The following is a 15358-nucleotide window of genomic DNA, read 5'->3' on the forward strand; positions in this document are numbered from 1 at the left end:
TCTTTTGCACATGATTCACCCGACATACATTGAATGAGCACGCACTTGACTGAACTGTCCTGTAAGTAGTGTGTGATTACATGATGGGACGTTGTGTGGGAGGGTTATGTTCTGATGATTGGGTGTGTGAGGGGAAGGGTTGGTGATACATACATAATTAGCATGTATCGCCTCATTTATATATGAAAATGTCATGTCTGCACACCAGGAAGTCACATTCATATTTAATGTAATGTAAACCTGAATTCCTCATCTCATCACTTTCCCTTCCTCCTTTTCTTTAACTCATGTTAAAAGTCTTTTCTGTGTTTTCCTCATCAGCTGTAGCTCTGGTTCCCTCAGACGAGCTCATATAACCCCTATCAACATATTACATTATTTAACGTTATTATTGATATAAAAGGGAAATTACATACTGCACAAATTGACCCTGTTTTGATTTACATTCTCCTGACTACTACATGGAGACGCTGGGAATTTTAATTTTTTATTAATTGTTAGTTTTTTAATCTGTTAGTTGAAAGTTTGTGGATTAAACCGTAGATTAAAATGATATTTTCCTTTAATAAAACCATTCCATGATTTTCAAAACTATAAAACCTATGGGTTTTAAAACAAAATACAGGAATTCTGTCACAATGCACTGAAAACAGACAGTTTTTAATTTTACTTTTTATTAATTAATTATTATTGTAAGGGATGATGCAATGAATGCAATTTTTTTTTTTTTTACATATTTTTAAGGAATAAACAGTGACAATTACTGTCCCAGTACAGAGCATGGAACTGATGGACTGGACAGTGTTTGGAGCTAATTTCTGCTTTTCTTACTCCAACATTACATATAATTTCCCATAAATGAGGTTTATTGATCATAAATTCCAGAAATAACTGTAAAACTAAAAGTTAGTGTTACGTAATTGTTGAAAATGTCAAATAAAAGTGACAAACATTCCAAAAAAAATTTAAATTTTAAATTAAAACTTCCTTAACACTTAAGAAAAACCAAATGTTGGTACGTGAAGGCAACACGATGGTTAAACATTAACATCTCTGCCAGGTCACAATAAAAATATTTTTCATTTCATCTTAAACCTATATGTTGAGATAACTGAGGATTTTGTTTGCCTTGCCTTTTCATGCTTTAACTGTGTATTATTCCCTGTTATATCTTTACATCTTGTGTATGTTAACCTGTTTCTTTGTTTGTTAGTTGTAGCTTCTTTTTACTTCTGGTAGCGATATTATGATGTTTCATGTTGTATATTTCCCCCCTTTTGTTATAACAGGGGAGGACGCTGAACAGGTCTTTCAGGCTCATTACTTGTATTGTGTGTATTTCATACGTCTGTGCACATAACCTACAGTAAACTCCGATTGCTGAAACCTCATATTAACTTCAGATGAGCTTTTGAATACATGTTACCCGGCACCTTTGAAAGCATGTAATGGCCAGTGGTCCCAGGAGGAATGGTTCCAGCCAGCCAAACATCTTAGCACCTGGCCATTAGTGTGGATGTGGAGGTATGATCCAGTGCTATGTTAAAATGAAATGGCGCTTTAAGACTTGGATGCTCTGATTAACTCTGCACCACCTGCACGGCCCTTCCATCTGAGCGCTAACAACATACATCCCTGCTGCTTCATTATTGATAGGCCATATTGAACTGTTTGTCTCCACTCACTGATGAGAATGATTTACCTTCCTGTTTGTCCTCGCAAAGCTGTGAGAGGAATCCAGATGTAAACCCATTAAAGCTGGGGTAGGCAGTTTTCTCTGGAAAAGGGAAAAGAAAAAGGCCAGAATAGTAAAACCCAGCTCTCCTGCTGCAGCTCCCCCCTCTCGGTCCTTCACCCCTCGCTTCACACACTCACCTGTACAAGTACTAGTCTTTCATTTCAATTCATGTTTATGAATGACACAAGTGTTATATTGGCAAAGCATTAAAGAAATTAAAAGAAAATGTTGCTAATAGTTTAGCCTTCTGCTTACCACTTCTGCTGGCCATGAGCTAGCCACAGCTCTAAGTCTTTGGCTACGGTTAGCGGAAGGCTAAGCTATCAGCAACATTTTCTTTACATTTCTGAAACACTTTGCCGATATTGAAATGTGTTTCAGTGTGTTTTTTGTCAGACTTTCTTTTAGACTTTTCCTGCAGGATTTTCCTTCATTGAACCATGTGAAGGGACATGCGCGAGTTTGGAGAACAGCCAATTGGAACCTGTCTCTTTCTCTGAGATGACTTGTGATTTGTCAAAGTCTCCCGTCACAGGCTATATTTTCTAAAGTCTTTTGTCCAGTGACACCCAAAAATGTACTTCAGTAGTCTCGCATCACCAGATCTCACCAGATGGGAGAAGGGACGTCTGAAAGATGTAGAAAAACATGCTCTGGTTAATTGGGATTTCTTTAAACCAATCACAATCGGACCAGGTAACCATAGTCCTCAGATTGGACAGATAGTCTAGCTAGCTGTCTGGATTTACCCTGCAGAGATCTGAGGACCAGGTAACCATAGTCCTCAGATTGGACAGATAGTCTAGCTAGCTGTCTGGATTTACCCTGCAGAGATCTGAGGACCAGGTAACCATAGTCCTCAGATTGGACAGATAGTCTAGCTAGCTGTCTGGATTTACCCTGCAGAGATCTGAGGACCAGGTAACCATAGTCCTCAGATTGGACAGATAGTCTAGCTAGCTGTCTGGATTTACCCTGCAGAGATCTGAGGACCAGGTAACCATAGTCCTCAGATTGGACAGATAGTCTAGCTAGCTGTCTGGATTTACCCTGCAGAGATCTGAGGACCAGGTAACCATAGTCCTCAGATTGGACAGATAGTCTAGCTAGCTGTCTGGATTTACCCTGCAGAGATCTGAGGACCAGGTAACCATAGTCCTCAGATTGGACAGATAGTCTAGCTAGCTGTCTGGATTTACCCTGCAGAGATCTGAGGACCAGGTAAGTTTCTCCGTATCCAGATGTGCGTTTGACAACTATGATATTGAATGGTAAAATATGTTACATATGCAGTAATCATCCACAGACCTCTCAAAACATGGACTTTAAATTTATGTGCTTAGCTCAATCATCCGTAGTGACGTATTTGTTAATTTGCTCAAAAATATTGTTAGACCTAAAGCTGAATTTTAGACATTTCAAACCAAATTAGAATTTCAATTTCAGCTTTGTGATTACAGGAATTATTTTGATAACACTACAGAAATTAACAAGATGTGGCAACAGTTTCTTTTATTGAAAGACACTCCTCTAAATCAGACCTCCACCTCCCTGATTGCATTATTTTATGATTTATTTATTGCTCATTTACTTTGCTTTGCCCATGTGTCTACCTGAGTTGCTTTAGATGTTGTTTTTACTTATCCTTGTTCATTTTAAAAGAGCAAAACAAAAAATTCAAATATAGCTGTGATATGTAATGTAACTACCTAAGTAGCTTTTGAGTGCAGTACAGAGTATTTTTTACAGTGTAGCACTGGTATGATCTGAATATTCCCCCCGCCACTGGAAACAGGACTATTATAAGGATTATTGGTCCCTACTGATCTGAAGGCTGCCTTATCTTGCCCCATGCTGAAAAGCTATACATAATTAGTTCTGCCTATAGAACAAGCCCTTGTAAAAGCCATTGACTGTGGCGCTGTGATATAATGGACCAAATGCTTTAAGATCCTGTCTTCATGCGCTTGCAGAGCCCATGCTATATCTGTAAGAGGACAGATGGCCATCCCTGTTGGTGCAATTCTCCACAGCTTCTCAGAACTAATACACACGGCATATGGACACGCATCACAGGGTGGGGACTGGCATCGGGCCCTCAGGAGAGCACGCTGACAGGATAGGGGATGCGATATGTTGTGCAGTTATCCCAAAATCCTGGTCCCGAGCCACCGGCAACACTCAAGACCCAAAGCCCTTAGCAGGCACATTTCACTTACATAAATGTTCCTGCGTCTCAGGAAAGTGAACCTGCAGGTGCTCCCTGGCAGGGTGCATCAACGCCAGAGATGAGGTCACGCGTTTTCATGAATGGGGGGGGGCAGCCGGGATGGTGACAGTCAGACATGGGCCTTTAGGTAAAGGGCAGACAAGTTTATCGTCATGAAAGGCGTGTAATTTTCTTGTGTGTTGTCTCTATTGTCCTATCAGAGTGTACTTGAGCCCCCCCCCCCCCCCCACACACACACACACATTCCTGGACCCATCCCAGATGAAGGGATTAATCGCCTTCTGAAGGAGTATTCCAATCAACACCTATTGCTTATGTGTGGTTGATGATGCCATCCACCTTTAACGTGAATACAATCCATCAGTAAGATAATACTCTCCACTGAGCATAGATTCTTTACTTGTCTTGAAGTATTTACCCATGTCTGAGCTGAAATAGCAGTGAACCATGAAAAAGTGGCAACTGCAGAGACTCTGTACTGCCCCCATGTGGTGAAACGTGTCTTTGTTGTCATCACGGCTCAAATCTGTCCTCTCTGACATCACAGTAGCCAACAGGGTGGATGAAGTATTAAGATATTTTAACAGCTGGTACTTGGTTACTACTACAAATTACTGGGTAGCCTAACCAATACTTATACTCATCATCTTTTGTTATGTCCTTTTAATTATCTAAATCTGCAAACCAACTGAAGTTGTCAGACCAATCTAGTGAAGTAGTGTCCAGGTTGGACCAGTGGTAGAGCAAGCGCACATGTACCAAGAGGTTTATGCCTCGACGCAGAGGTCCAGGGACTCTGACCTGTGACGAGTTCCTGCATACCCCCCCCCCCCCCTTTTTTACCTAACTGTCCAGTCAAAAATTAAAGGTGGAAAAGCTAAAAAAAAAAAAATCTTAAAAAAAAAAAAATCTAGTGAAGCAATGAAACGGATTTCAAATCTAAATCTGCATCTAAAATCAAGTGGAGTTTAAAGTATAAACTATATACAGTATATGTATACGCAAATAAATACTCAAGTAAAGTATATCAAACGTTTAAGAAACACATACCAATACCTAAACACAAGACTTGTGTTGGTCAAGGCCACACCCCCATCCTCCACCTTACCCTATAAAAGAGACGTCAGATACAGTATTAGGGACCACTAAGGTCTATATAAAGAGACTCCAGATACAGTATTAGGGACCACTAAGGTCTATTAAAAGAGACTTCAGATACAGTATTAGGGGACCACTAAGGTCTATATAAAGAGACTTCAGATACAGTATTAGGGACCACTAAGGTCTATCTAAAAGAGACTTCAGATACAGTATTAGGGGACCACTAAGGTCTATATAAAGAGACTTCAGATACAGTATTAGGGACCACTAAGGTCTATATAAAGAGACTTCAGATACAGTATTAGGGACCACTAAGGTCTATATAAAGAGACTTCAGATACAGTATTAGGGACCACTAAGGTCTATATAAAAGAGACTTCAGATACAGTATTAGGGACCACTAAGGTCTATATAAAGAGACTTCAGATACAGTATTAGGGACCACTAAGGTCTATATAAAGAGACTTCAGATACAGTATTAGGGGACCACTAAGGTCTATATAAAGAGACTTCAGATACAGTATTAGGGACCACTAAGGTCTATATAAAGAGACTTCAGATACAGTATTAGGGACCACTAAGGTCTATATAAAAGAGACTTCAGATACAGTATTAGGGACCACTAAGGTCTATATAAAGAGACTTCAGATACATTATTAGGGACCACTAAGGCCTATATAAAAGCATCCAAAGAGCACCATGTCATGGGACCTTAAAAAAAATGACCAGAGTGAGACAGTTTCCGATTTCAGGTTTTATTATTTGGAAAATTAAGTCTCAAAAATCCAAGATACATTTGAATAACAAGTGCACACAAATTCAAAGTCAGGTTTATGGCATACCAATGCTTAAGATCTGTCAAAATGTTTGTTTACATCAACGATGACTCCAAATCAGCAGCAGGAAATCCATATCAGCCAAGTTGACAGGTTCAAGTAAGACATAATTACAGTTTGTGTTAGTCCTTTAAGTTAAGAGCAATTCAAAAAGAGAAAACATCTCAAAAAGAGAGAATTAATGAGCAGTGATTTATCAACAGGAAATGTCAAACCTTGAGCTAAGCATCAAAATATCATCAAAACTACAACACAAAACTTTAGCCTAATGTGCATCCTTAAACTTAACTTAAATAGATCCTGAAAATATTTCAAAGGTATTATTTTACAAAGCATTTAACACTGATGAACGAAAAACAGCTGATGGCAACAGAGAACATACATTATTTTAAAACAGAAATTGCAACCAAGAGCATTTTCACAATTAATACTATTAAAAACAAAAGTGGGTTTGCAATAATCAGCGTTGTCCACATTTACCCAATTATTTCAAATCATTTTTTTTTTTTTGTAATTTCTTCCAGTTACACAGGAAGTAACGACACATACCTGAATCCACTTCTCTACAACCAGAATCTATACTAAGCAACATCACTGTGCGGCACAAAGGAACTTCTTAAATGCAGGGAGGAGTCGATGATCTCGGCCTTCAAACTACGCAGGCAAACTTCTTAACTAGAGGGGCAACTACATACCAAACCCATCGAGAATGATTTATAAAAGATTATGTACAACATCCTGGATGCAGTCCGTTGGCATCCTAATATCTCAGACTGTTAAAAGTTAGTTGGCTCAGTTACAGTTCATAAATACTTTGAACCCCAAAGACTAATAACTACATGACAACATCTATTCTCGCGTCCTAATCCTGGTAAATCCCGGCATGTGTGGCATTGGAAAAAGAACATTTACATACAGCTTTAAAACTACTTTACAACGCATGTCCAGTATGTGCCCCCCCCCCCCCCCCGGACATGTCTGAGTATACAGTTCTACACATCACTGATAGCACTGACCGGGGGAATATATTTGATGTTGTGTGGTGCCACTACATCAGAGACGAGAGGGAAAAAAACTCAAGGTGCATACAAGTTAATTTGTTGGACAGGGCACAGTCATTTGGTTGGTGTGTGGAGAGAAATCAACAAAGAGGAGGTTTGTCTGTGCAGGACACATGCAGGGAGGTCTCATCCCTCAACTAGCAAGAAATCTGGTACTCAAATCAAGGCTGGGGCACAATACCAACACTTGTTGGTATTACAAGTTATCCTTTCATACATAAGTATCCAGGTCTTCCAGCTGGAGCTCTGGCAATATTTCTGAACAGGTTGTTGTAGTTTCGCAGTCTCAGGTGAAGGTGTGTGTTTTGTTTCAGTGTTTGTCAGGTGCTGCGTGCGCTCGTTCCTTCTGTGTTGTTGTGGTTGGTCTGGTCTTGTTTTGGATGTCGGAGTGTCTGCCTCTACATGTGCATGATTCTACGTGTACCAGTGTGTCTGGAACAGCATCTACGGCGCGGCGCGGCGCTGCGTTCGCGGGACAGACTATAGGAAAGCACTCGGGTTTGCCCGTGGATCCTTCTGGTTCCTGTAGCGCACCGCGAGCCACACTCCCAGGATCTGTTCAAGGCATCAAAGACAAGAAGATAAAGACACGGTCACACCAACAAAACCCATCAGCACGTCATCACGAGATATGTGGTGGTAAAAGGTTGGTAACGCTGTGACTACTCACAGGGGTAGTAGTAAGCGAGCTAACTGCTAACATGCTAACCAGCCAGCAGACTGATCTCATGAAATGCCGTATGTTTGACACGCCAATTTGTCCTTGCATTTGCGTGTGAATTTAATTTGTGTGCGTGATTATTATTCATATCATGATGTAATGCTGCAGCCAGGTAACTGGTAGCGGTAATGAGTCACAAGTGCTTCTTCCTGTTTCCTCTGCACTGAGCAGTTTATTCCCCTCTGGCATTATGCTCTCAGCATAATTTCATTCAGAGTCAGTAACAGGACAACTACTTCACATATTTTACTTCTCTTTCACACAACTGTCTGCAAACTATTCCTCTGAACAGAATGGAGGGCTCATATGCTAGCTACCTCTATTGTTTAATCCCAGGATTTCAATTCCTTCATAGGTCAGCAACATCAATGGTGCCTTCATGTGGTTCACCAAAGTTGAACTTGATCCAAAATGTTTGCATGGATTTATTTCACCCCTGCGAGCAAGTCCACTTGATTGAGGCAATTCTATTAAAAGGAAATTAATTCACATATTTTTAAATGCTGGTGTAACTGGTCCTTTAGTGGGAACAAGAAACCAAACTGCCAACATTGAAATAACTGGATGACTCAAAGAAAACCCAAATTTGAACTTGATGGAATTTTTCATCCCCAAGAAGTGTACGTCCATTTGGCTAATTAAAGCAATCGGTCCATTTGGTGTTAAGCCCAAATCAGTGTCTTTCTCTGTCCTTCAAAGACCTATCAGACTGATCAAATGAGTGGATGGGCAGGAGATGTAGGTTTGCAGTGTGGACACTCACCTCTGTGAAGCTGAAGAAGAGCCCGACGCCCCCGAGAATCTTCAGAGCCACTGTTGCATGAGTCAGCATCAAATCCCCGCAGGTGTGACAGCTTTCACTTTTGCATAACTGGAATAAAAGACAGAATAAAACGGCCTTTAGTCAGGTTTGTCTGCTAAACCAGTATTAGCTACTAAAATCTATTCTGAGAACTACATCAGATAGACTACTCTTAACCTATTCTGGGTTAAGGGAAATGCTTATTTTAGTCAGTGGGGCAGGACTGCAATATTTCTCTATGATGCAGGTAAATACTTTATTTAAACACCATATACAATGTGAATGAAACAAACCAAATAAAGTTGAAATATGTAGCCACTCACGACTGCGATTGTGCTGTTGAAGCAGATGAAGAAATACAGTGAGTGTGTGTGTGTGTGTGAGAGAGTGAGTGAGTGAGTGAGTGAGTGAGTGAGTGAGTGAGTGAGTGGGTGGGGGGTTATGTTGATGAAAGATTTGATATCTTAGACTTACAGCGGTACAGTGAGCCACATCCAGCTCAAACTGGGCCCGACTTTCGGGGACATCGAGCAGCCCACAGCAGTTCAGCTGGTTCTCCAGGTCCATCTTGGTCTTGTTTTCCAACATTCTCCAAGCAGAGTTCAGAAGGGCCTCCTGGAAAGGCAAATAACACCATCAAAAAAGTGAATCGCTTGTAAAAGTCACAAAAATGTATTTGTGAAGACATCCATTTGTTCTGCTAAGTGTTAAAATGAACATGAATGCAACGTGACAGACATAATAAAAGTGTTAAAAATAGAGTTTGGGTACCTGCTGACCGCCGTTCATTGCCAAGCAGGAACAGGAAACTCCAAATTGGAACAGGAATACGATAAAGAGAATGACCATGTACTGGGAGCAAGCAGTCAAAGAAACGGCAGCGCAAAAACATGGACAAGATAGCAAAACAAAAAACCAACCACCACACTTTCAATTTTCAAATCCCACCCAATGCCAACGAGGGACAAGGATACAAAGAAAAGCATGACTTGGTGATGGTGTATCGCTCCGATGAGTCCAACGATAGCGATGAGCAGCAGGAAGACGCCCACCGCGATGACCCCGCCGATGATGTGGATGCTGGACACCAAGCCAAAGCCCTTCCCCCATGCTGCTACTCCAATCAGCAGCAGCCCGACCAGCTGAAGGGAGAAGGGAGAAGGAAGTTATCCAGCGTGCATTTGATGGGACCGAGCTCAGCGCATGGTCGCAGCGCTGGGTTTTGATTAACACAAACACCGGTTATCCTATGCAGGGGGTTCCCTGCTATTGAAGGTTTAGGTGCTGCACCCGAGCAGTTTTCGGAAGCACAAAGGTTGAATGAATGTAACTGAAAGACTTTTCTCAGATCTAATGATTGCAGTCGGACTTCAGCTTTTAAGTTTTGTCTTTAAGTTTTTTGATTGTTGATTATTTATTCATTATCTACTCTAGCCCTTGTGTTGTCTTTCCCTCAACATGACAAAAACAGTTTTGGGACAACTATCTCAATGTTTTTGTTGCTTTTCCAAAAAAAAAAAAAAAAAAGTATTAGGTTTCTCTGGTGGGGTTTAACATTTTTTTTGTTTTTCCCCCCCCAAAACGTCTTTGTCCCTTTTGATGACGTTTTGTCACTTATTCAACATTTTAGTCGGTTTTTCCAAAGTTTTTGACACTTACTTCTAGTGTTTTTTTTTGTAGTTTTGGTCACTTTTTCCAATATTTTTTAAGCTTTTCCCCCGCAATGTTTTTTCGCCTTGTTGAGATTTTCAACCTCCCATATTTCTGATATATAAAAAAAGTTGGAAATGGGTCAAATTTGACCCGAGGACAACACAAGGGTTAGGTTAGCTTTTCCAACGTCTAGACAGAAATAATTACGGTCCAATGTCACGTGAAAAAGAGACGCAAAACTACCACAAAACGGACACAAACCGACTACAAAGAGACGCTACATGACAACAGAGATTAAAAACTACCCAAAGAAAACAAAAATGACCAAAAAGAGACACACATACCGCTACAAAGAACCAAAATCCCCAAAAGAGACTCAAAATGTATCAGGAAATTGCATTTTTAACATTTTCTTGACAAATATGCGCACCTAAGTCTTTCACAAAGCTAGGGAAAACTCTGCTATTAACTCTAGTTAGCCAAACATATAATGGATATGAAAGGTAAGGAATCAAAACACATTTTTTTCTGTAATATGAATTGCTTTAAATAATGAGCTTATTCCTCTGCCATAGGGAGGGAGCTGAGAAAAAGTTCCAGAATTCATATTGTATTGCCATGGCTGACCCATGAGGTTGGTCTTTTCGTGAAAGGGACTATTTGTCCTTCTTTCCTTCTTCATATGTCTTCTTTTACTGCCCTGATTTTGCACAGCAACTACAGCATCACACTTGTGACAGTTTCAATGACTCAGCGGTCAACATGATTGGTGGCATGTGTACATCATGTTCCAAATTTCTCTGACTAATTGGGCAGTGCATGCCTCAAGTGTTCCTTCGGCAAAGAGGCGACAGTGTGTCTCCCAGTGTGTCACAACAGAAGGCCAACAGCGCACATGGCAATGTCATATTTACCCCAAAGTCTTTCACAAAGCGCATACCTGTTAGACTTAAAAAGAATTAAGACCACAAATAAGAGTGAGTTAAACAAACACAATTAAGCCCGTTTTGACTCAGTACTTGATAAAATATGTTTATGTTAGCTATGTCTAACTAGGGTTAGGTACCGAGCTCTGTCTTTTTTTTTTTTAGGTACCAACCGAATTGTGTCGGTACTACCGTGGACTGATTCACGCTTAATCAACCGGTGCCAATTTTTGGTACCTGAGAGCGAGTAAGCGCAAGTTTATCTGTCCTAACCCTAACCCCCTGCATGTTGATAGAGAGCAGGGTGCAGACGGAGCAAACTACGTTGTCTCTACAGTTTGGTTTTGGTCATAGTGAGTCACGGCAATGCCGGTAAAGCGGTTGCAAATGTGGTTACACTTTTCAAAACTTCACCTATGCAGCGTTCGCTGCGATATGATATTAATTGTGAGCTGAAAGAGGCCACGATGTCGTTCATATGGAACCCACGCAGATTTTGGGAAACGTCCCACTCTTCAACAGCATTCACACGCTACTGTTGGCCAGGCGTCCATGCTGACGCACGGTAACTTGCCTAAAAGTTACGTTGGATTCATAAGAATAAGTGCCAAGAAAGGCGCCTTTTAATAATAACGCATTGCGGCGCTGTTGAAGTTACACTTCCTCTGAAACAGGCAGGTACAAAAGGGGTTTGAATGCCCTGGTGACTGACTGACTGAGTTTGTAAGGCAAGGCAACTTTATTTCTACAGCACCTTTCAGCAACCAGGCAATACAAAGTGACAAAACTCAGAAGCAATTAAAAACTCATGAAAATAAAACAGGCTGAAATAGAATAATATACAAATGCAGGAATAAAAGTTACAGTGCACCGTAAGAAATACATAATTACTTATTAATTTTAAGTTTTGTTTATTTAGTTTTGAGTGTAAATGTTCTAAATAAATAAGATCTTTGAAATTATTTTTATTTTAAACTGTGGACCAGAATATCCCGTTCACCCCGATTCTGTTTATCTTGGGGGACCCCCCTGCATTAGGGGCGCCTTCACACCAACAGCCTAGAGTTTGTTTGCCCTGCTGGTGCGTTTTGATGTAACAGGTGAGAACGCGGCTATCGAACTCTGGTGTGAAACCAAACCAAACCGACAGAGGCAAATCGCTCCAAGTTTACTAACTCACCAACTGATTTGGACCAAAGCAAACGAACTACAGGTGTGAAGACGCCCTAGGTGACCTGACCCCTCCTCTCTCTAACTGGACCCAGACTGTCCTTATGTTAGGCCGGAAACGTCTGGTCAAAGAATAGAAGGCCTCTGCAGCAGCAGTGGATCTGTGGCGCGCCGCTCTGGGCCAGCTGGCTGCCCTTGAACAACTGTCCTGTAGGGTGCTTGATAAATTGGAGGAGTGCAACTTAAAATGGGGGAGGTGTCATTCGTACACTTTGGGCATTTAATGGCGTTCCGGCTCATAAGCATAGCATTCAACTAGGAAACATGACTTAGGCATACATTTTGATAGAATACTGTGCATACATATAGGCAAGGTTGTAAACTCAAGGGCTCTGTGCATCACTGTCTTTTAAAAAAAATAATTTTCTAAAATGTATTTATAGTTTAGTTTTGGTCTGTGGCCTTTTTATTTTGTCGTCTGTGTACTGCTTCATTTTTCTGATGGATGTGTGTGTGTTGAAATTTTCTGAAAAACAAAACAAATGTGAAAGGTACCCAATTATAATAAAATATAGCATAATAAAAAGACAAATAAATGCAGAATATCTATTAAACGTTAGTTATTTTGGCCTGCTCCCAGTAGACTACACATACCAAAACAGACAACTCACTCATGTGCAATATAAATGAATAATAAACTGTGCAGTGTCAATATATTTCTAATGTGCAATATTTTGAATTCAACCCTTCAGTCTTTTGACTCGTTATATCTTTGGGACTTATGAAGTAAAAGGATTATCTCATCTTATCAAAAATAATTGGGTAAATTGGTACATTTGTTTTTAATGGCACCATATTGATAATCTTACTTTTTGTTTCAATTTCTGTCTTATTTTAATGGTTCTTTTCAGCAATAGAAATAGTCATGACAAAGACATTTGCCCCACAATACGAACGTAGAGGGACACACACCACTAACTGTTAACAACAATGTGAACACATCAGTAATGATAGTCAATAGTGCATTTTAAGGCTGTACGAACCTAACACTACCCAATTCAAATATATGAAGGGGCAAAGTAACAAGAAAATCTAAAACACCACAACGCACAGCCATAAGGTCTGTTCTCCCCTCACACATTCATAGCAGGGTTTAGTTTGAGACCAGGTCTACAGGACTGTTGTACCGAGATTCCGGATCTGGATTGAAAAACTACTAGATTCGGAGCCTCAGTTCATTGGGAGTTTATGTTAGCAGAGCTGAAGCTAACATGTTGCCTATCACCATTCACTTAACGAACACCAAATAACACATGAGCTTATGAAATCGTGGTGTGCTCAGGAGACTGCTAAGCGGAGGGGAAGTGGTAGATAAATCATTCAAGCATGTCAATTTCACATTTTTGGGGTCAGTTGGCCTACCAGCTAACGGTAGCTTCCATTCTCATAACGGCGATAGCTTAGAGGCTAGCTACAGTTAGCTAAAATTACTACATTGCTGTCTAGCTAACGTTACACTAGACATTTCTAACTTTTTAATATGTAATGAACAGAAATGAGTACATACCGTGAATCGTCTGCAAAATAAAAAACAGAGGAATTTGAAACAAAATCAGTCATCTTTCCGCGCCTAGCTAAAATGATGCTAGTTGACACACAGGTTAGCTAGCTAGTTGGGCTAAGATAACGCAGCTAGCTAGCTAAAAGTTAGCATGATGATCCATTTTGTACACTCACCATATAAACCACATTCAGGGAACAAAGTGCATTTTTGGAACAGGTGAACCCGCCACAGACCATATTCGAAAACCCTTTATCGGCTAATGAATAAGACTTAATAATAATATTTAAAAAAAAATCAGTGTAATCGGGCTCTCCGGACCGCTCACGTCTGGACCCAAATGTTTTTGGTCAGTAGAGAGGGCGTGTCTGATGACGTCAGCACCGCATGTGACGTCAGGGTGTCAACCATTTGTCATCGTTAGGAGAAAGCCATGTTGGGAACAAAAAAGGGTCATTATATAGTCTATAATAAAAAATAAAACAAAAGTAAAAACGTCTGTTTTTAAAATCAAATCGGTCTCAATGGCCAAGTAAGTGTCATAAAAAGTGTATATATATATATAGTATATATATAGTATATATATATATATGTATATATATATAGTATTTGTTTTGCTGTTGTATAGAATTTGTTTTGTTTTGCTGTATAGTATTTGTTTTGCTGTTCTTAATTTATGAATTCCCTGTGCGGCGTCCTTGAGTGCCAAGAAAGGCGCCTTTAAATAAAATGTATTATTGTAACTATTATTATATTACATACACATGCATATACACATGCACACGTAAACTAACAGCTATTGAAGATTGTAAAACAGTAATAAAATGGAAAGGGTAAAAAGTAAAAAATACAATTAATAAAAGTAACATTTAAACATTGAAAGTGATATAAAGGAGTGGAAATAGGATTCCCATGTCTGTGTGAACACAGTGTGTACTATCAGCAGGCTCTCACTGGGGATGACAGTACAGTTGTTACACAAGGATTACACAATAGGCTTAGTAATACATCAGTGGGGCGTCTGTGATACGATACAGCATGAAAACGAAAAAAAGAAATGTTTGACATTAGCTGTCAATTATTCTCTCATGAATTAGATTTTTAACCACCTGCGCACCAAATCTCAGGAAGCCAAGAGTGATCTGTAAGATCCTTTTGCTGTGAAGCATGGAGCTGCTCTACTTATAAGACACAGGAGAGACTTATTGATTGGCATTGGTTTTGGAAAGCCGCTGATTTCACATTGTTTCTGATCTGTTAAACAGTTGTGAGATATCACGGATCAGAGCAACATTTCTCAACCTTTTCTCCCTGAGGTTGTTTCATTTGAATGATTTTGGCTTGGTTTGAAGAGGTATTCTGCATTTCACACTTCACATAAACTGTATTAACTTAACATAAACAGAGCCTGTCAGGGGGGGGGCTCAGCAGATTCACAGTATGACAGCACAGCCTTCATATCTACTGTGTTGCCTAATGATAGATCACCATTCACAATCAACAGTCCACATATGCTATAACAGTCCTCTCTGTATGGTCAATATGTCTGACAGCAGTGG

At 40.0% G+C, this 15358-nt stretch overlaps 1 protein-coding gene across 1 annotated transcript; it reads right to left on the minus strand.

Moving 5' to 3' along the window:
* Positions 1–6221: 6221 nt before the first annotated feature.
* On the minus strand, positions 6222–14189 carry tspan31 (tetraspanin 31). Its single transcript, XM_032522189.1, has 6 exons — positions 13976–14189; positions 9464–9631; positions 9261–9341; positions 8964–9104; positions 8451–8558; positions 6222–7521 (listed from the first exon to the last, which is right to left on the minus strand). Exons 1-6 carry the CDS (start codon positions 14036–14038, stop codon positions 7447–7449), a joined length of 636 nt encoding a protein of 211 aa, XP_032378080.1. The 5' UTR covers positions 14039–14189; the 3' UTR covers positions 6222–7446.
* Between the last annotated feature and the right edge of the window lie 1169 nt (positions 14190–15358).

Source organism: Etheostoma spectabile, chromosome 7, assembly GCF_008692095.1.
Source record: "Etheostoma spectabile isolate EspeVRDwgs_2016 chromosome 7, UIUC_Espe_1.0, whole genome shotgun sequence".
Taxonomy (NCBI): domain Eukaryota; kingdom Metazoa; phylum Chordata; class Actinopteri; order Perciformes; family Percidae; genus Etheostoma; species Etheostoma spectabile.

Excerpts from the sequence above, each read along its gene's own strand:
- tspan31 (XM_032522189.1), bottom strand. The coding sequence starts at position 14,038 with ATGGTCTGTGGCGGGTTCACCTGTTCCAAAAATGCACTTTGTTCCCTG. Across the intron at positions 9,632-13,975 it reads CCCTGAATGTGGTTTATATG|CTGGTCGGGCTGCTGCTGAT; the intron begins GTGAGTGTACAA and ends TTCTCCCTTCAG. Across the intron at positions 8,559-8,963 it reads ATGTGGCTCACTGTACCGCT|TTATGCAAAAGTGAAAGCTG; the intron begins GTAAGTCTAAGA and ends CTTTTATTCCAG.